The 23,005-nt window shown below is 38.4% G+C and overlaps 1 protein-coding gene across 9 annotated transcripts in view; it reads right to left on the reverse strand.

The window, feature by feature from the left end:
• The window catches only part of LOC127878467 (plexin-B-like), a 170,572-nt gene that overhangs the window by 18,145 nt on the left and 129,422 nt on the right, over positions 1-23,005 (reverse strand). For all 9 annotated transcript variants that reach the window (XM_052425003.1, XM_052425043.1, XM_052425038.1 and 6 more), the window contains 11 exons: positions 18,644-18,751; positions 14,299-14,395; positions 13,588-13,757; positions 12,532-12,789; positions 11,974-12,110; positions 9,599-9,778; positions 6,435-6,546; positions 5,837-6,130; positions 5,102-5,275; positions 4,554-4,794; positions 3,261-3,409 (listed from right to left, as the gene is read on the reverse strand). In XM_052425003.1, coding sequence (XP_052280963.1) covers positions 3,261-3,409; positions 4,554-4,794; positions 5,102-5,275; positions 5,837-6,130; positions 6,435-6,546; positions 9,599-9,778; positions 11,974-12,110; positions 12,532-12,789; positions 13,588-13,757; positions 14,299-14,395; positions 18,644-18,751 — 1,920 coding nt within the window. The remainder of the gene's footprint in view (positions 1-3,260; positions 3,410-4,553; positions 4,795-5,101; positions 5,276-5,836; positions 6,131-6,434; positions 6,547-9,598; positions 9,779-11,973; positions 12,111-12,531; positions 12,790-13,587; positions 13,758-14,298; positions 14,396-18,643; positions 18,752-23,005) is intronic.

Raw genomic sequence — 23,005 nt, forward strand, 5'->3', positions numbered from 1 at the left:
AATATGAAGGAAATGATCAGGTAGGGTAGAAATAATTGTGATAAAAGGAGAAATTGCTCATCAACCCAGACATCCCTAAGACCAACAGGCCTGAGAATATTATGATAATCTAAAGATTATTTCTTTATATTTATAAATGTATTTAATTAAGTAATACATTTGACTTTTAAGATCAATTCATAACTTGTATTAAGAAAATTATAAAATGGTCAGAAATATATATGGATTGTTGAGCAATTGACAATCATTTCAACAATTCATGATCAGTCACTATTCACAAATGGAACAATGAATCATTAGTTATTAAAAAGCAGCATATACGATAGTTATGAACATTGCACTTCATTAATTTCAACACCTTCTCTTGGATACAAAGTTTGAGTTTACCGTGCAGTATCATATATTGACTTTCCTTGAAATAATTATGTTCATGGAAGTTGTGTTTTTAAAATAAATAATATATTATTAATCTGGTTTTAACACTACAAAAAAGACATGAAATTAACATGTCATCCAAAATATTTTCATCCGGATATATGGTCACTTTCGACATATTTAAATAAAACCCGACTTTTTTAAGTTTATAAGAAAAACATTCATAACACATGTTCTTACTTCAATGCCTTTGTAAGCAGTAACCATCTGACCTAAAATGGCACTAAATGACAGGGTTTTATCTCATGTTTACAAGATGTTGATGTTGTTGTTGGTCACAGCCAAACGGCCGCAGTAATCTCCACTGGTAAACGTCATATGTTCAGTTTTGTGACCCCCGGGGCCGGGTCAAATTTGAGCCCAGGGGAATAATTTGAACAAATTTGGTAGAGGACTATTAGATATCACTACATACCATATTTAGTAGCCCTAGGCTCTATAATTAAGAACAAGAAGATTTTTAAAGTTTGCACAAAATAGGCCTTATTTAAGCATATGTTCATTTTTGTGACCCCTGGGGCAAGGTCAAATTTGTTCCTAGGGGCATAATTTGAACAAACTAAGTAGAGAACTATTAGATGTCACTACCTACCGAATTTGGTAGAAATAGGCCCAATTGTTATGGACAAGATTTTTATAGTTTGCACAAAATGGGCCCAATATAAGCATATGTTCAATTTTGTGACCCCTGGGGAACGGTCAAATTTGATCCCAGGGGCTTAATTTGAACAAACTTGGTAGAGGACTATAAGATGTCATTACATACCAAATTTGGTAGCCTTATGCCATACAGTTATGGACAAGAAGATTTTTAAAGTTTGCACAAAATAGGCCTTATATAAGCAAATTTTCGATTTTTTGACCCCCCAGGGCAGGGTCAAATTTGACCCCAGGGGCATAATTTGAACAAACTTGGTAGAGGACTATTAGATGTCACTACATACCAAATTTGGTAGCCCTAGGCACAATGGTTATGGACGAGAAGATTTTTAAAGTTTTCACAAAATAGGCCTTATATAAGCAAATTTTCAATTTTTTGACCCCCCGGGGCAGGGTCAAATTTGACCCTAGAGGCATAATTTGAACAAACTTGGTAGAGGACTATAAGATGTCACTACATACCAAATTTGGTAGCCCTTGGCCCAATGGTTATGGACAAGAAGATTTTTTAAGTTTACACAAAATAGGCCTTATATAAGCAAATGTTCAATTTTTTGACCTCCCGGGGCAGGGTCAAATTAGACCCCAGGGGCATAATTTGAACAAACTTGATAAAGGACAATAAGATGTCACTACATACAAAATTTGGTAGCCCTAGGCCCAATGGTTATGGACAAGAAGATTTTTAAAGTTTGCACAAAATAGGCCTTATATAAGCAAATTTTTAATTTTTTAACCCCCTGGGGCAGGGTCAAATTTGACCCCAGGGGCATAATTTGAACAAACTTGGTAGAGGACTATATGATGTCACTACATAGCAAATTTGGTAGCCCTAGGCCCAATGGTTATGGAAAAGAAGATTTTTAAAGTTTGCACAAAATAGGCCTTATATAAGCAAATGTTCAATTTTTTGACCTCCCGGGGCAGGGTCAAATTAGACCCCAGGTGCATAATTTGAACAAACTTGGTAGAGGACTATAAGATGTCACTACATAGCAAATTTGGTAGCTCTAGGCCCAATGGTTATGGAAAAGAAGATTTTTAAAGTTTGCACAAAATAGGCCTTATATAAGCAAATTTTCAATTTTTTAACCCCCCGGGGCAGGGTCAAATTTGACACCAGGGGCATAATTTGAACAAACTTGGTAGAGAACTATAAGATGTCACTACATACCAAATTTGGTAGTCCTAGGCCCAATGGCTATGGACAAGAAGATTTTTAAAGCTTGCACAAAATAGGCCTTATATAAGCAAATTTTCAATTTTTTAACCCCCCGGGGCAGGGTCAAATTTGACCCCAGGGGCATAAATTGAACAAACTTGGAAGAGGACAATAAGATGTCACTACATACCAAATTTTGTAGCCCTATGCCATACGGTTATGGACAAGAAGATTTTTAAAGTTTGCACAAATAGGCCTTATATAAGCAAATTTTCACTGTTTTGACCCCCCGGGGCAGGGTAAAATTTAACCCCAGGGGCATAATTTGAACAAACTTGGTAGAGGACTATAAGATGTCACTACATAGCAAATTTGGTAGCCCTAGGCCCAATGGTTACGGACAAGAAGATTTTTAAAGTTTGCACAAAATAGGCCTTATATAAGCAAATTTTCAATTTTTTGACCCTCCGGGGCAGGGTCAAATTTGACCCAAGGGGCATAATTTGAACAAACTTGAAAGAGGTTCACCACAGGAACATTGCTGAGAAATTTCATCAGATTTGGACGAGTAGTTTAGGACAAGAAGATGTTTAAAGAAAAAGTTAATGCACGCACGCACGGACGCACACACGACGGACACAAGACCATGACATAAGCCCCGCTGGCCTTCGGCCAGTGGAGCTAAAAATTATGCATTATGAAGTTGAAGACAAATTCATGGCATATGTGATTTATTACCACAAATGTAGTTTATAAAAACTGCGGAATCTTTTGTCAACTAAGCGTGAGCTAGCAAGCTATTGTAAAAACACATAGTTCTCCAACATTTTCACTTTATTTCTTGTTCAAAATAATTGTACCATTTGTTGTTTCACTGTCAACTGAGGGAACATACTGATATTTATATTGACATGAAATGCAACATTTAAACAATAAAAAAGTACTTTCTTCTTGTTAATACTATTCTAGATGCAAACATTGGCTCACATCCCTGAACACCTACCTCAATGACTGGTGGGTGGAGAATGACATGGTCAGAAAGACCAGGGAAGAGAACCTTGAATGTGTACGTGTGGTAGTCCCAAAATGGGATTCCCCCTCCCTCCAGAACTGTTGTCAGATCTGTGATGTCTGTCTGCAGCTCGGCAAATGCTGTAAATGTGAGCAGTTGAATAATGAGGCTGGTAATGAGAGCAGTAAAATAATAAAACTGGAATTGAGACAATTGAACAAATGAGACTGGAAATGGGAGCCTTAAAATAATGAGGCTGGAAATGGGAGCATTTAAATAATGAGGCTGGAAAAGAGAGCAGTGAAATAATGAGGCTGGAAATGAAAGCAGTGAACTAATGAGGCTGGAAATGGGAGCAGTGAACAAATGAGGCTAGAAATGGGAGCCTTGAACAAATAAGGCTGGAAATGGGAGCTGTGAAATAATGAAGCTGGAAATGTGAGCAGTGAAATAATGAGGCTGGAAATGAGAGCAGTGCAATAATGAGGCTGAAAATTAGAGCAGTGAAATAATGAGGCTGGAAATGGGAGCAGTGAACAAATGAGACTAGAAATGGGAGCCATGAACAAATAAGGCTGGAAATGAGAAGAGTGAAATAATGAGGCTGGAAATGACAGCAGTGAAATAATGAGGCTGGAAATGAGAGCAGTGAAATAATGAGGCTGGAAATGACGGGCAGTGAAATAATGAGGCTGAAAATAAGAGCAGTGAACTAATGAGGCTGGAAATGGGAGCAGTGAACAAATGAGGCTAGAAATGGAAGCCATGAACAAATAAGGCTGGAAATGGGAGCTGTGAAATAATGGGGCTGGAAATGAGAGCAGTGGAATAATGAGGCTGGAAAATAGAGCAGTGAAATAATGAGGCTGGAAATGGAAGCAGTGAACTAATGAGGCTGGAAATGGGAGCAGTGTAATAATGCGGCTGGAAATGACAGCAGTGAAAAAGAGGCTGGAAATGGGAGCAGTGAATTAATAAGGCTGAAAATGGAAGCAGTGAAATAATGAGGCATAAAAATTGGAGCGATGAAATAATAAGGCTGCAGAGCAGTGTTATAATGACACTGGCAATGGGGAAGTAAAATAAAGAGGCAGGAAACGGAAGCAGTGAAATAATTTAGCTCTTTCATAACAATATCATTGGTTACTGGAATATTTCCATGACTTTGGTACATGAAAAACCAACCCTCTAAACCAGTAAGATTTACAGAACTAGTTACCAAGTACCAAACAATACTCCTTACTCTGAAAGACAAAACACTGTATAAAAAACTATTCGTCTTACCCTGCTTGCACTCATTGCGCACGTTACTCTCCAGGTTATCCAGTAGCAGTTGCATCTTGCGATAGTTGCGCTCTGCCTTGTGGTTCATGCGCCGACACAGGATAAGTATGAGCAGGATCATGAGGAGCATGAACCCTCCGCCCGCCGCTATGCCCATGATGTACTCCGATGGGAAGGCTAGAACTGCCATCTGCTCGTACTCCAGACGCCCAACTCGGAATTCTAGATTCCCGACTTTCACCTGCATGGTCATGTACAAAATATAAACATACTATATGCATACATGGATTGTGGTGCTTGTCCTAAATATAGTAATGCGTTAAACAGTTTATTGCATGACTTCACAATGTTTAAAGCAGTCGCCAAAGTCAACATAAAGCTAATAACTATTTGTTTTATAAATAAAACATTAAAAAGAAAAAACTTCAAGTTTATAAAATTTGCTTTTAATAAAAAATTCCAGAGACATACTGTTACCGATTATGATCATTTGAAAAACAAAACACAAAGTTTGGAATTTAAGCAGGAAGCCACAATTCAAAATTCACCGTGACAACAGGGTAGGAGGAGTCCTTATTTCCTCGCTCGTCCTTTCCCTGGGGCTGAGAGGTTGGTGGGGTACAAAATATCTGGGTGTCAGACAGGTTTGTGACATTGCATGTCTGGGTGCCTATGTACACCTCAACATCTTTCTTGGTGGCCGCAAGAGACAGACCTTTAGCCTGCAGAAAAAGTATTAGCAATTCTAAATATCTGCTACATAAAACTATTATATAATACTTTATCTTATAGTCATTGATTAGTTGTTTCACCACTATACCGGTAGTTACATTAAATGGTTTAATTTTACCTTGTCTCAATTTCACACTTTCTTGACAAAATTGACAAGGAAATTATTTAAATGCATGCATAAGTTATATAATTTTAGTTTAAATTTGTGCTAGTGTTTGAATACAAAATTTATTAAACTCAGAGCCATTTGGCATATTTTTAAGGAGTTAACATTAAACGCACTGTTTCATATTGCCCCAAGCAATATAATTACAGACAACTTGCATGCTGGGAAATTTGTCATCTGCTAAAATGTCGTCTGCTGAAATTTTAAAATTAGCATTTTCTTCGATTTTTTTCAAAGAATGCTATCAGAATAGCAAACAGTTTGGATCCTGATGAGACACCATGTTCTGTGGCGTCTCACCTGGATCCAAACTGTTTGCAAAGGCCTTTAAATTTCCACTGATATGACAAACCAAACAATGACTTAAAAAGCTCACAAAACTCACTTCAAAAATAAGAACTTCTCCCTTAAACTTCTTCACAGAATTTGGCTCAGAAAAGTTGTGCATTATCGGATCAGGATAGTAGGTCATCTGAGATTGAACACCACTGCCGGAGAGATTGCGAACTGACATAACGTTGTCCATCACAAAACCAAGCTGAACGTCCATGGGCACCACATCTCGAGTGGGCCGTTGCCTTGAGTGTCTCTGAATGCGGTAGTTTAGAAGACCAAGATGCACTCGGGAAATTCTGGGCGACGGACAAAGCATTTCTGTTGGACCAATTGCTGTGCACACCTATTGATGATACACAAAAAAAAATATATTTTTAAACTTACTGCTAATATATGTATTGGTCTTTCATTCATCCCCTAAACATTTTCAGGAAATTTTATTATATTTGCCATTGAGTTCTTATTAATAATGCATTACAAAAATTATTTTATTCATACTAAATGTTGTACTCATTTTTTGTGATACTTTTTTGAAATTATAGGGATATGATAATTGTCTAAAGGAAATGCATGGTAATTTACTGTTTTTTTAGTTGTTCAGAAATTTTATTTAAACACAGTTATTTACTGCAAAGTTAGGCTCTCACCTGTTTTTCAGTCATTCGCACATTGTTGTCTGAGTCTGTGAAAGTTGCGAACATCTGGGGCTGTTGTACAGCATGCAGATTGGTCCCATGTACAGTGATTCTCCGGCCGCCACTGAAAACATGTAACAGTTTGAGTTTGTTGTGTGAAATGCAGCTTTTAACAGTATATCAAGCACATAATATGAACTTTCTGTTAACCTACTCACACTACTATGGTAAGCTCAGATGATGCAGTTCACCAATACAGAGTGCACACACAGGTACATCATTATACACGTAACTTGGTAATTAACAATTGACCTTGTTGAAACAGAGGAAACAAGAATGCCAACTTATCACAACATATGGCCATTTAAAGGTCAGGGTAAGATTGATGTTCTCTCTATAGTAAGAATAACCTTGGCCCAAACTTCTCCAAAAGAAATCTTAAGCTAGGTATATAATTATGTAAGCTACCTTCACACACACTTTTAGCATAAAATCTCAATCCAAACTCAAAGCTATTTAGCTTTAGTAGCTCTGCAGGGGCTCTATGTTCAAGCATCTACCTGCAGTAGCTCTGATGGGATCTATGTTCAAGAATCTACCTGTAGTAGCTCTGCAGGGGCTCTATGTTCAAGCATCAACTGCAGTAGCTCTGAGGGGCTCTATGTTTCAAAATTTCCTGCAGTAGCTTTGCAGGGGCTCTATGCTCAAGCACCTACCTGTAGTAGCTCTGCAAGGGCTCTATGCTCAAGCACCTTCAGGTAGTAGCTCTGCAGGGGCTCTATGTTCAAGCATTACCTGTTGTAGCTCTGCAGGGGCTCTATGTTCAAGCACCTACCTGTTGTAGCTCTGCAGGGGCTCTATGTTCAAGCACCTACCTGTTGTAGCTCTGCATGGGCTCTATGTTCAAGCATTACATGAAGTACTGTAAACATATAGAAATTCGTCCGTATGAAATTTCGTGGTTTAATAAAAAACAACTAATTCGTTGACACGTAATTTCGTGGATTTCAAATAAAAAACAACTAATTAGTTGACACGTAATTTCGTGGATTTCAAATAAAAAACAACTTACCGTCATAATTATTAAAGTTTTATTAAAACAACCAGAGTAATAACGAAGCATAATCTGCTTATCTGTGTTGACAGCAAGACTCGAGGTTAATGTGCACTTAAGCATGAAAGTGTTTCCGATAATAGTCGATAAGAGCGATAAAGCGGCGCACTCACTAATTGCCATCATTGTTGTTATAACAATATTTGTAAATCACAGCGCAATTGGTCCCCTAGTAGTAACAGTAGAAGTTTAATTGGCACTAATTGACATATGTGATAAATCTGCAAACTGTTAATTTGACGACGTCCCTTAAAAGAGGACAGTCGTTGATGTACAGTTTATATACCGTGCTTGATTATAAAAGCATTATTAACCAAACACTTGTCAATAAAACAACATATCGCATTAACTAGCGTTCAAACAATGTCTCTTTCAAAATGGTTGAAAACGGGAACAGTACAGACACGTTCTCCTACTATGGCAGGATTGCCAGACCCAGCAAACAGGGTTTTTTTGGCCCGATTTTATAGCCGAAATTCGGCTATGTTCCCAATCCCAAAAAGTATACTTTTTTCCCAAAATGTGGCCAAAAATTCCCAATTTCCAAAAAAAAAATTTTTTTTTTTTTTTTTTTTTTTTTTTTTTTAGAAAGAAGTGTCTAATGCGTATTTTATCTCATGTTTAATTCAATTACATCTATCAAAGTATTTTATGATTTTGTTCTTTTAATTTGAATGATTATAAAGAGTTATATCAAATTTAGTATTTCCCTAATCAGTGGACTTTTCGTGTGCAAAAAAAAGGCCAATGAATTTATTTTCCCAATTTCATGAAAATGCCGATAAAATTCCCAATTCCAAAGCCATGGGCTATCTTCCCAAAAAGTGGTAAAAAAACCCTGGCAAAAGCTCTGTCTACGACTGAAGCTTTATTAACGATGCAGTAGAAGAAATGGAGATAAAGTGTAATGCGACCTACTGAAGTGAAGTTACTATTACAAAAACAAATATCTCGGACAACCGACAACAAAAGAAAATGTCGGAAATGACATTCGAAAACGACCGATTTCGGATTAAAATGTATCAAAAATCGTTGGTACTTGAATTCGTGGTTCGGCGGACCAACGAAATCCACGAAAATTAGTACCACACGAACTTTAATGATTTTACAGTAGCTCTGCAGGGGCTCTATGTTCAAGCACCTACCTGTAGTAGCTCTGCAGGGGCTCTTTGTTTAAACATTACCTGTAGTAGCTCTGCAAGGGCTCTATGTTCAAGCGCCTACCTGTAGTAGCTCTGCAAGGGCTCTATGTTCAAGCATCTCCTTGTAGTAGCTCTGCAGGGACTCTATGTTCCAGCACCTACCTGTAGTAGTTCTGCATGGGCTCTATGTTCAAGCATCTACCTGTAGTAGCTCTGCTAGGGCTCTTTGTTTACATCTACCTGTAATAGCTCTGCAGGAGCTCTATGTTCCAGCACATACCTGTAGTAGCTCTACAGAGGCTCTATGTTCAAGCATCTACCTGTAGTAGCTCTGCAGGGGCTCTTTGTTTAAACATCTACCTGTAGTAGCTCTGCAAGGGCTCTTTGTTTAAACATCTACCTGTAGTAGCTCTGCAAGGGCTCTATGTTCCAGCATCTACCTGTAAAAGCTCTGCAGGGGCTCTATGTTTAATCACCTACCTGTAGTAGCTCTGCAAGTGTTCTATGTCCCAGCACCTACATGTAGTAGCTCTGCAAAGGCTCTATGTTCAAGCATCTACCTGTAGTAGCTCTGCAGGGGCTCTATGTTCAAGCAAATACCTGTAGTAGCTCTGCATTGGCTCTTTGTTCAAGCACCTACCTGTAGTAGCTCTGCAGGGACTCTATGTTCACGCACCTACCTGTAGTAGCTCTGCAATGGCTCTATGTTCAAGCACCTACCTGTAGTAGCTCTGCAGGGGCTCTTTGTTTAAACATCTACCTGTAGTAGCTCTGCAGGGGCTCTATGTTCAAGCATCTACCTGTAGTAGCTCTGCAGGGGCTCTATGTTCAAGCATCTACCTGTAGTAGCTCTGCAAAGGCTCTATGTTCAAGCATCTACCTGTAGTAGCTCTGCAGGGACTCTATGTTCAAGCACCTACCTGTAGTAGCTCTGCAACGGCTCTATGTTCAAGATGACTGGATCTGGGAGGTACTCGAAGTTCACATTGAGATTCTTCTCCTCATAACCATCAAAAAACATGCGAAACGGCTGTGGGGGCTCAGTGCTCTGATTGGTTGGCTTTGTCTCGCAGAACGCCATATTGCTTGTGACCATGTCTCTGGAAATATTGTCACAGGTGAGTATGACAGCTGAGTAAATTTACAATGCATTTAAGATATTCAGTTAATGAACTGAACATGATGTAACTGAAGACTACGTATGTGTTATTTCTTCAGATTTCTAATCAGTAGTTATTTGTGGGATGTTTTATTAGTGGCTGTTATAAAAGAAAAGTCAGAATTTTTCAGTCACCTGTTGTGAACACTTTAGGGGACAGTCAGCTTAATGTTGTTAGCATTTTTTATTCAATATTTTTGTGTAGGCATTTGATGAATGTGGTTTTGGAAAAGCAAGTGATGAATGTTCAAGAAATTATTGTAAATTTTTTCTAGAAAAAAAAACAACAATTCTTTCATTAAACCACATACATGTATATGTATAGTTATGGTTCATTATTTCTAAAACATTTCTTTCAAGTTTTTGTCTCTGTAGATACAGATCAGGGATCATATTTTCCCCCAACATCAATCGGTCCGGATATAAATGGGAAAAAAGTATCCGAAAATTTATGTCCGAAATCATGACAAATTACATTAAAATATATACCATTGATTTGCTATTCATGAAGGTGGTATAATAAATGTACAAGTAAAATTCCCTTGGGCATTTTTTTTTAAACGGAACGAGTTTTCTCAACTGGTTTTATCATTTGCTATATTATTGCTGTTTTGTGTGCTGTTTTATCAGACTTTTTCATAAGTCTATACCGATGTTTTAAATTGTTGTCGACTCGATAATAGCTTACAAACATGCACTGAACCAAACAAATGTCTGCGCGTAGGTTGGCTACTGACAATAACACACCAAATAATTAAGAAATAATTCGTGTACATTATAGTTTGTTGTCAAATAACCCACGGCCAATAGTTAAGATGCGTAGGGAATTAATCACGAGAGCGAAACATTTGAAACCACGCATTTAATTTTCCGGTCGAGAGTTATTCAACAACAAAGTATAAAGAACACGAATTATTTCGATTCTAGCATGGTTTTACTAAAGATTTATACAATGTTTATTATTTTCTTGTGTACTATTTTATGTGAAGTTCCGCCCATAAAAATAGTTTTCGGCTGTTCTGTCGATCAGATCTGTAGCTTTCATTCATAATGATATAACCGGATTATTACGCTGGTGGAAAATGTATCGGCATGTTTTGTATATTTACAGTGCGTGCTTTCAGACGCGTCTTTTCGGATGCGTCTTTAATCCGCTGTTCACAAGTTTTTGATTCTTGGTCTGACGTGCAATAAACCTGTCCTGACCGGTTTAGAGACTGCAGCGAATGATTTATCACACCTAATCGAGATAAGAGTGTCATTAGGGTGTGTTAGCATGTACACTGTGTAATCGATTTCATGACATGGGAATTTTATCAAACAGAATCGGACCGACTGTTTGGGATTTTCAATCGATCTTTCATGACCCAAATCGGTCTAGGACCGACAAAACCGAAAAAAATATGATCCCTGATACAGATAATTATTTCATCTACAAAATTAATAGTATTATCTCACTCATTAATATAACATATTGATGTCCTCTTGTTTAATGGTGGTCTTGTGATTTAGTAAGTATAAATCAGCAGCGAATAACACATTAATGGACTTTTACATTTCATTTTGCATTATGTCTACATCTGAACATTATATAATGCCTTATAAGGCAATAATAATTCCTGGTTGAGCAATAAATTTCAATTATGGTATTGTCTAGCTTCAATGGTTTGGTTCTAAATCATTGTCATAACTCATCTGTCTTGCTTCTCCAATTACAGAACATCAATATAGAAGCAGCTGGAGGATCATCCAAACAACATTGATGGCGACTGGTTCTCATGTTGTGATCAATAACATTACTCTGGACCAGTCTATAGACAAATACTCAGTGACATTTTAGCAAGATCTGGAAACTGGACAAAATCATCATCTCCGTCATAAACAAATACACCGTCATATAGTAATAATTATCACCAACAACAGATAAAATAACATAATCATCATTTGTTAAAACAATACAATAATCATCACCATTATTTTGCTAATCATCATGATCATCATATTCTTATCATAAGCAGTATAACCATCTTACAAACAACAACAAAGTTTATTATTTGCATGACACAATCATTTCAAATTAGTTTTATACTTCTAGCAGTCTTCTTTAGTCCCTGGCGTTTTGAGCTCAAACCTCACCTGATAATCATGCACTCGACTTTCCCGATGGAAGCTGTGATATCCCGCCCCGTGTTCAGATTCTCCCCAGATATGGTGATAGTTGACCCGCCGGAGATTGGCCCAGCTGTGGGGTTGATCCTTGTTATGGTGGGGTCCTGAATTGCAACAAATGTTAGTGCCACTTTTTAAATCAGTCAATATTTGACAGGATATTTCATAACATTTAGATGATAACTTGATATAATGAAATTACTTGGTGGCAAAAATGAATTTATTATTAAGCAATTTTATTTCATATCATTATCACTCACACAAATATATAATAAATTGCCATTCAGGAAAACAATCATACTTATGTAGTTACAGCTACAAGGATATCTGGAGTTATTTACATTTTGGTTTCGTTAATGTATATACTGCCCTTATATCTTCACTGGTAGTTGAACAAATTCAGGAAAAGAAACAATATCTAACTCTGGATACAGCATTTAAATTTTCAAATACCAATCAAGGATATAAATCTTATACTTAAGCATAAGAAACACAAACTGTTTAAAAAAAATCACTAAAACTTACTTGGTATGAAAATTTCTGGTGGAATGTAACCGCCAGTCTGTCGGGGAGGGCCACAGTGACGACCCCTGACCTTTCAGACAGGCTGGGACCCAGCCGACACACAATCCACTGACTGGGCTGGTACCGGTCCCGCAATGGGGCGCACCGAATCCCGGCTATACTGATGGCGTTTTGAATCTCCTCAAACTTGGAACCGAGGTCTTTGCCCGAAATGTTGACGTACGTCCCTCCACCAATTGGTCCCGACAGAGGCGTAACCTGGATATTGCAATATTAATTAAATGTTTATTTCCACTGTTCAAATGATTCATTGGTTACCAAAGAATGAAAGCTTTGATTCAACTGATAACTATGAAATGTTTAATTTGAGATATTTTTGCCTAAATGTGATACACCTATTACATTATTGTGATTAAATGACTCTACGTGACTTAGGAATTAAAAAGCGTTTTCACTGGTCAATTTTTTAAATATTTTAAAGACATTCAGACTTACTTTTATTTTTCCTTTGCTGTTAAATCATTTAAACACAAATAAACAATATGAAAATATGAAAAAATCAGCACCAATTAAATCAATCTACTTTAACTGAACAAATCAAAGCGCTGAAGGCTATGCAGTTATTTGCTAATGCATTAATTTAGACGCAGATCATTTTTCAAAATTAAGTTATGCCTTTTGAAATCTAAAGTTCAAAATAATCACAATCCATTCAAATATATTGAGTGTGTCTAAATGCAAATGTGTTGATGTGTGTGCACTGTTTAGCAACCTATGGATGTTATAGAGAACACTTAAACAAAAATAACAAAAAGCCACTTTTTAGACTTTCTAAAGTATAGAAAATATGATGACAATTGTATTTTTAGAACCAGTTTATATAAAATAAAATTCTTTGCAATCACCATTTAATGAAATTATATGTAGTTAGAATATCTAATACCTGTAAAACAACGACTTGAAATCTTGGTGGAAAATTTCCTTAAAAAACATTTGTTTTTTAAGCAACAACTAAAAGCACTATACAACAACAACAGGTGAACTTTGAACACCTACTATCTGTATCTGGGGTGCAGGACAGGGCTCGGCGTGCAGTTTGTGACAGTGAGACTGGTACTTGCATCCGGAGTCACACCAGTAACACTGCAGCTGTGGCAGCGTGTGGTTCACATTGTGGCACAGTCCACACTCGCCCCTAGCCAGAACATCACAGCGGTAGATAGTCACTGAAATACGTAAAATATATAGTTTGTGAGATGAATTCATTGTATTTCGTTTAGATACAATATGCAGATACAATATCTTAGCACAAATACCCTGGAAATTTGTGAAAAGTAGAATTATTACATTAAGTGTGATTTACTACTATGCTTGAATGACATTTAGCACTGAGTAAAATCTGCAATTAGATCATCTTTCTCGCCTTTTGTTCTCATACAGATTCTATGTAGCTTCACCAAAACAAAAGTGAAAACAAAAGTATCATTCACTATATAAGGAGCGGTTTTACTAATGAGGCAGATATTATTACAATTATATTAACAACACAAAAATATATTTTGCAATAGAAGAATGATGTTTATGAACAAAACAACTTTAGCAACAAAACAATATTAAATTCAACAAGTTTGTTACCTTAATTCTAATGTTCATGACATTTACAGATTGTTTAAGCAAATGTGAAAACTCACAATAAATTTCAATACCTTCAAGATAAGTTTAACAACAATTAAGTAACATGTCTTGAAGACACCATAAGCTTGTTACCATAGAGCCCCTTTTTATCCTCCACTCTGTAAAGGTTCCCCCAGTAAATGTGAAGTTGGGCCTCATACATCCCCTCTGTGTAGTGGGAGGGAACCATCTGCAAGAAAGGTGACTCCTGCTGCACATAGCCAAATAAGAGTTAGCTCCTTTAGGTTTTAAAGCTATGAATGGGTTGACCGACCATGTTAAACTGTTACAAATACTAGATTGCTTGGCCTTTCTGTTTTTGACGTATGTCCCTTGTTTAGTGATTTTAAATAAGTTGATTGGATGATAGGAACCATTTGATTGACATGAAGCACATTGTCATTTTTTGCAATTTGAACTTATAGTTAACAGTTACTAAATTTCAAATACATGTTCATAAAATCAAATAATGATTATTGTCTACATAACACATTATTTAAATCTCAAAACATTGTGATGTTGGCTAAATTTATTTCTTTGGTTTCTTTTCAGATTGTTTTCAAACTAGAAAATGACCATACAATAAGGTGAAAGTGTTTCTCCCCAATTAAACACACAACGTTTTAATTATTTATAATTGCATATATTTCTAATTACAGATGAAAGCACATGATTTGCCTTTAGTCCTGCATAAATGGGTCCCATGACATCAGGCAGCCTGCTCAGAAGCTATCCTGTCATGGGAATTAGACCACAAAGCCTTGCGTGACTTTATAGGGGACAGGATAGCTCAAGACCAGACTGTGCCAGCATCATTATCAGGTAACTTATAATTTGAAAACCTTATGGCTATTATATACTTTGCCTAGAAACAGTTGTATGTGTGTATACAATGCTCTTTTCTTCTTTCTTTATCAGAGATTGCATTCTGTATTCAGGCACTGCCTCACTATGGATTGAACCAGCGTTTTAACTGACCATTTAACATGCTGGTGTTTGCTGCTGTATAATACATAATAGGATCTGGCACGAGTTGTCATACCAAACCATATTTTATTAGACGAGTTCAGGAATTTTGTAAGTAAGCGAGCCTTTGGCGACCTAACTAAAGAATTTCCTGGACAAGTTTAATAAAATATGGTATAAAATGACAACGGGTGTCAGATCTTTTTATCATGTGCTTGCAAATGAGCAAATTACATATATATTTACGCAAACATAATGATATATCCCGAAGGTTGTTTGCATTTCGTGACGTCATTTGACATTGCAACGTCATTTCAGCAAAATAACAAAATGAGATTGGTCAATCGAACGAAAATAAGCCAATGAAAACGCTTAAAAAGTATATAACACATGTGTAAGATAAAAATATTCGTAATGGTTATATTCCATGGAAAACAGGGTATGGCATGTGATCAAGATATGTTAGACATATTTGCGCAGTCTGGTCGGGGGCCACCCTGTCTGCTATAAACTTACGCAATATAACATGGTCTCATAAAGGGACATGGTAGATCCTGACTGCAAATGCACACGCTGGTCTGGAACTACCATGTCCGCATATGCCATAAGACCCATTTTCGCATGACATGGCTCATGTATGCATTGATTGTTGTTTCATTTAAAGGCAAAAAGCGCAATATAGCATTCTTAAGTGACTAAAGACAAGTTGAAAAGCATCATTGTTGAAAACTACCCTGCAATGGTTTACATTACCATTAAGCTGGTGAAAACAGGCTGAGAAGATTATTATCTGTAATCAAATTTCTGGCTCAATGTCAAAGTTGTTCACATTTCAATTATTTTCAATTAGGAGGAACTTCAGGTGTATGGAATCCAAAACTGACATCTTGATCAATAGTAAACTAAATAGGAGCACCAGAAACCATTAGACATCTTAAAAATATTTCTTACTAAGATTTCAATGCCATTTAGCAGGTTATATTTTAAGTTAATGGGTAGCTGGAAGATAATGTTTTAACAGGAGATGGGATGCTGCATGCAATACAGGCATTTGTTGGCTCAAATGACTTTTTAACGTGCACATTTCTTCTGCATGCCATAGATATTACAATGTTGCCTGATTCTGATGCTACTCTGTTTGTCTACTTTAAATTGAAAAACTTAAATTGAAAAACATGCAATCTTATGTAAATTGTGTACTTTTGCAGATACATGAAAAACTGCAACTTATGAATCAAGTTTATTGCATAAAGTTCTGATTGCACTGTTCCCTAATGGCAGCTTTTTTTACATATTTCCAATTAACAGTGCAGGAAGCAGATGAAACAAATTAAAATTGAACATGTATGAGCAGAAGCTGTGAGTTAAAACATACTAGAACTTGTAAGAATTGCATTCATCTTTAACAGTCTTGAAACAAAGCAATTATCCCAGTGCTAGTCGAAATACTCTAAATAAGTTGTTACTTTAGAGCATGAAAATGCTACCTTAGCCCACCTTTAGGAATCTTTAGGAAAACTGGGATAAATGCATGTACACAAAGTGTCGTCCCAGATTAACCGGTGCAGTTTGCACATGCAAATCAGGGAAAACACTTTCTTGCCAAACTGGATATTTGGTTGGAAGAGACTTACATTAAAAGAAAAATTCCATAAAAGCGGAGAGTGTAATCCCTTTAAGTCTGTGCAGACTGAAGGCTTATCTGGGATGGCACTTTACACAAATTGATTACCGTATTTTACCATGTATAGCGCGCTACCATGTATAACGCGCATGCGATTTTTTAAAGCCAAAATGGAGGAAAAAAAAGAATTCAAGACCAAAAACCTGAAAATTTGGCCGAAAATGGCCGCCATTCTTATATTGCGCAATCATTTAATCTGAGTTTTTCGGGGGCTTATTTTTTTGTTTTAAAGTAGGGAGCGTTTATACGATCAGGAGGGTTGGTTGCATAGCACTATATTTTCGACAATTTTTAAGATTATTCTCTCGAGAACACTGATATGTCCTTATTGCCGCCCACTGCACGTGTTTTTTCAAGACCCCTGCGCATTAAATTCGAACCACTATTACCTATTCCTCACATTTTAACAGTGTAACATTTTCATTACCTGCCGCTCACAACATCGTATGACATCTTCTTCTGCAGACCCGCAACATTGCAATGTCCAATTTTACACAAATCGTCCGTGGATCCCATTTTATTTTTCATCGCCTTTAATATTTCCCCATTAAGAGATGCTCCCCATTAATTCCAGTTTGACCCAGTATTTCGCGCCTTCACTGCGTCTAGTTAATAAGTATTTATAGTGAGACAAACAATACACCCGAACGCTCAATTCCATACAGTTGGTGTTATCGGCGTAAAGCCATTTGACAAATATCATTTGTTTGTCTCTATTGAAAGAAAATAAAACTAGTCTATATCTCTATTGTTGGTTTGTAACCTACGTAGTATACCCGCACAGTAGCATATTAATGCAGAGATCGGAAAATCATTGATAAATGTATTCGTCATTTCAATGCTTAGGGCCGAGTAATTTCGGAAAATCGGAACTCAACTTACGTAAAACACTTGCTCAATTAACCGTTGAACTCCACCTCCGTTCTCTGCAAAAGGTTCGAAGGCGGAGCTTTGCACGTGCTATTATTTAATTGGACGATTGCCATTGAGGAACAAAAACACGATTGGTTCGGCATGTTGATTGCTAGACAAAGGAAGCCAATTTTGTCGGCGAGAAACTTGTCGCTTTATTGCTGCAGACAGGAAGCGGCTTTCCTTTGATGACGTCAAACTGTTAATTCACATAGAGTGCAAATTTTCGGAATTGCTAACATTAAACTTTGGATTAAATTATCAAAATAAAGCAAAAGCGAAGTTGAGAAATATGATTGAAATAATTAGCCTCAGTTCAAATAAGACGTTTTGCGTTGTAAATCAACAAGTTTTCATGACAACAAAAACTTTAACAAACACTACCGCGACGCACGGGGATCGATATACCTCGATTTTTTTTAATGAACAATCAATGAAGAAGTGTGAAAACACCAACAAAGACATTTATTTCCTCTTTTAATTTTTGTCAAAACTGTTACTACCCCGTTCATTCCTAACCTTTCCCGCTATTTGTTGTTTCGACAACGGCCCCTTCAGTCTATAACATTATAGGGTGTAGTTTTCTTCAATAAAAAAAAAATGGCGGCAATTGTGAAGATTTACCATTATGAAATGGATTTTTTGCAATTTAGCAACCAGGAAAGCGTTGTGTCAATGTATTACGCGCACTGAATTTTTATTTTGAAATTTGAAGGTAAAAAACTGCGCGCTATGCATGGTAAAATACGGTATAAGCCCAGTTTTTGCAGAACGCAGCTCATATAATCTGATGAAGGACAAAAATGACCAGTGTATGGCTAATGGGATTCATCTATCATATAAGCTCCACGCAATGAGCTTGGATCCTGTTCTTACCATGCTGTTGAGATGACATGTAATGTTTCCATCGGAGCTCCTGTTGGCCCGACTCGTGTACTCGATGTCCCCCACCATCACGTGGCACGTGTACTGGAGATTGCGGGGCTGAAAACAATGTTAACAGTACACTAACTTATCGCTAGAATATAAAAAAAACTTTCTGATAAACAAATTCTAGTAAAAAGTCATTCAGTGCAAACAATTTTACAGTCAAGGCTTATATACCGTATTTTTCTGGTTGTATGTCGCACCAGAATGTAAGACCCATCCCCTTTTTTTTACATTATTTTATTTTTGTCCATACATAAGACGCTCCGGCGTAAACGACGCACATAAATCATCATTAAATATTCCCAAAAATGCAGTCACACATGTTTATCCATTAAATGTTTAATCCTCTTTCGTGTTTTATTTCAGATAGAAAATTCATCTTAAAAACGATGCTGGCATTTGTTCTCTCACATGCTCATTGTATTTATATATATTTTTTCCATTAAATTTATTTGAACGTATTAATTTAAACAAAAACTTCATTCAGAACAATGTATTACCGGTAATATTTGACCCTACCCGCAAGCCGTTGCATTCACACATTTGTATCTGTTTTGTCAAAACATCGCAGTGTAAACACTGCTGATCATGTTTTCACAATTACCAAAATTAAATCTAGTCTTTACCAGATTTTCCTGTAAATCAGTACACAGAACATTTTCTATTTCAATAATAAACTACCTAAATGAGCGTAACGTCAATGATACAGCATTCTCTTCGCTACACAGTTTTTCTTCAACAGTGTATACACCCACGCTAATTTTCGTGCGCTTTCTAACAGAACAAAGAAAAGTACATGAGCTATAGATGTGACTAGCGTAAACGTGGCGTTAGCAATAAAATTGGAAATACGAATTTAAATAAGCGCATTTGATAATACAACAAAACAAAATAAAAAACATTTATTGTGTAATAAACTGCATTTAGGCTATAAATGCAGCATTTGCTGTTTCATAAAAAATAAATGTACCATTTTATTAAAATTGTAAAGCGATGTTTGTTTGTTTTAATGTGTATTGTTTGTGACCCCCAGGAACAGCCTGGACCGGGGCACAATGGGCTAGCACCCCTGAGTGCAGTCTTCGAGAGAGGACAACCCACATACAACAGCTACAGACTCGAACATTGAAGAATAGCCTCAGAGTCTTCCGAGAGGGAGGGTGGAAGAAAGACTCAATAGGACGGATTCCACGGTAACGACACAGCTAGTCCAAACGACATTGACTGGAACACTGACAGTTGTGGCAGTTGATGCAGGTGTGGCAAGGTCTGCAAAAACCTCAGAGGCCTACGAATCCACCAAGCCAGAACTGTGTGTGGTCGGAGAACTGAACAGCAACAGCGCGCAGGTTTGATTCCTGGTGAGACGCAGGAGGATCCTAGTCAGGTCACAACCCATAGTACTGGGGACCTCTCCGCTGCTGAACAGCTCACTGCCCAGACAAGGAGTGCTACTTCGACACTAGCTGGCGAGATGAAGATGAAGAGGACCCGCTTCTGGAATTACTAAGAGAAGAAGAACTAACTGAGCAAATACACGACCTGCCGCAGCCCAAAGCCAATCAGGCCCCAGTGGAACAACGACAACCAATTGACTGGCCTAAGACCACAGACAAAAGAGCCTGGAACGACTTAGACAAGGAGCTAGATGCCATACTGACATCCACCATGCAAGGACCTGTAGATAGGAAGTTAAAGTGCATGACAACTCTAGTCTACACGGTGGCTAAGGAGCGATTTGGCACCAAGAAAACACGTCGACCAAAGCCCCAGCAGACACCCAACAGGAGACAGAGTCGCATGAAACAGATTAGAGGAGAGCTGAAGAGCCTCAACAAGGCATACAAGAAGGCAAGTCAAGAAGAGAGATTGGGCCTCCAGGAGCTACGAGACATTCTCAGGAGAGAGCTACAGACTTTAAGGAAGGCTGAGAATGCGAGAACGGCGAGAAGAAGAAGGGCACAAAAGAGAGCGGAGTTTGTATCTAACCCATACAAATTTTCCAAACAACTTCTGGACAAAGAAAGGTCAGGCCAATTAGAAACCAGCATGGCAGACATCGAGGAACACCTCAGACAGGTTCACTCAGATCCAGACAGGGTTAATACCACTCGGGGATTGCCCAAGACTAGAACCTGTGGCACCCCCAACATCCCCACTGGAAAGTAAAGAGCCCTCGCTCTTAGAGGTGAAAGAAGTTGTGAGGAAAGCGAGAATGGGATCAGCCCCAGGACCAAACAAGATACCATACAAGGTCTACAAGATGTGCCCTCTCCTGCTGCGTAGACTATGGAACCTACTTAAGGTGATCTGGAGGAAGGGGATAATACCTGATGAGTGGCTACATGCCGAAGGTATATTTACTCAAAAGGAGAAGAAATCAAAACACATCAGCCAGTTCAGAACAATATCTTTGCTAAACGTGGAAGGCAAGATATTCTTCGCCATCTTAGCCAGAAGACTGACAACCTACCTGACCACAAATGGGTACATTGATACGACAGTTCAGAAGGGTGGAGTGCCAGGCTTTTCAGGGTGTGTGGAGCATACCAGTGCAATCAGCCAGCTCATTAGAGAAGCAAAGGTGAACAAATCAGACCTGACTGTAGTATGGCTAGACCTTGCAAACGCCTACGGATCTATTCCACATAAGCTCATCGAATCAGCCCTCCAGTTCTACCATATCCCTGAACACATCCAAGGGATGATCAATGCGTACTTCAGTGGAATGAAACTGCGCTTCATGGTTAGCGAGAAGATGACAGCTTGGCAGAGCCTGGAGAAGGGAATAGTGACCGGGTGTACCATCTCAGTTGTCCTGTTTGTGATGGGCATGAACCTCATAATCAACCCTGCAAACAAAGAAACCCGCGGGCCTAAGACATCTACAGGGTTACACCTGCCAACAAACAGAGGCTTCATGGACGATCTGACAGTGACAACACAGACACACATACAAGCAAGATGGGTACTGAAGGTATTGGAGGAGGCAGCCACCTGGGCTAGAATGAATTTCAAACCCAAGAAGTCCAGAAGTCTGGTAATCAAGCGCGGATCAGTCACAAAACGGTTCACCCTACAAGTCCAAGGGGAATACATACCATCAATTATGGACAGTCCCATAAAGTGCCTGGGCAAGTGGTTTGATTCGAGCCTTAGTGACAAAGCAAACGTAGAGCGCATCAGATCACAGCTCCAGGAAGGGCTGAAACAAATCGACAAATCCGCTTTACCAGGAAAGTTCAAGGCATGGCTCTTCCAGAATGCACTTCTCCCCAGACTGATGTGGCCCCTTATGCTATATGAAATACCTACATCCTCTGTCGAATGCTTGGAGAGAAAGATCAGCAGACACTTGCGCCGATGGCTGGGAATACCACCAAGCTTTAACAGCATCGGATTGTATGGGCGATCGAACCAGCTACAACTCCCGCTATCATCACTAGTGGAGGAGTTCAAAGTTGCAAAGACACGACTGGTAGTGACGCTCAAGCAATCGCAGGACAGTTCAATCCGAAATGCTGGGATTGAAACTAGGACAGGAAGAAAGTGGTCAGCAAGCCAAGCAGTCGAACAGGCCGAGAAAAGACTCCAGCAAAAAGACATTGTCGGCATCACAGCTGTAGGCAGACAAGGGCTAGGCAGCTCCAAGATAACATTATGGAGCTCTGCTGGAAACATGGAAAGGAGGAGAATGGTGCAAGATGAAGTCAGAGCAGCAGAAGAAGAAGACAGAAGAGCGAAAGCTGTGGCTATGGGTGCCCAAGGTGCGTGGACGAAGTGGACAACGACAGAAAGAAAACTGACCTGGGCTGATATTTGGAGCTACGAACAACTGAGGATAGCGTTCCTGCTCAGATCAGTCTATGACCTGCTACCGTCACCCTCAAACTTGCACAGATGGGGTCTACAGGACCACCCCAAGTGCCAATTGTGTGACAAGACAGGAACCATGGAACATATTCTGTCATCGTGTACCACAGCCCTCACCCAAGGACGCTACAGGTGGAGACACGACAGTGTTCTTCAGGAACTCGCTGACAAGTTGGAGCGCGAGAGGACCAAGAAGAGGCCCAGACAGAAACCCCAAATGATTCAGTTCGTGAAGGAAGGACAAAAGGCGCCTAAAAACTGCAGCCTACCAGTTCTGTATTAGATGAATCTGATCAGTGGGAAATGTCTGTTGACTTGAAGCAAAAGCTAGTGTTCCCGAACATTATCCAGACAACATTAAGGCCTGACATTGTGTTGTGGTCCACTAAAGATAAGTGTCTGATCATGGTTGAACTGACAGTCCCTTGGGAATCT

This window comes from Dreissena polymorpha, chromosome 1 (assembly GCF_020536995.1).
Source record: "Dreissena polymorpha isolate Duluth1 chromosome 1, UMN_Dpol_1.0, whole genome shotgun sequence".
Classification (NCBI taxonomy): Eukaryota; Metazoa; Mollusca; class Bivalvia; order Myida; family Dreissenidae; genus Dreissena; species Dreissena polymorpha.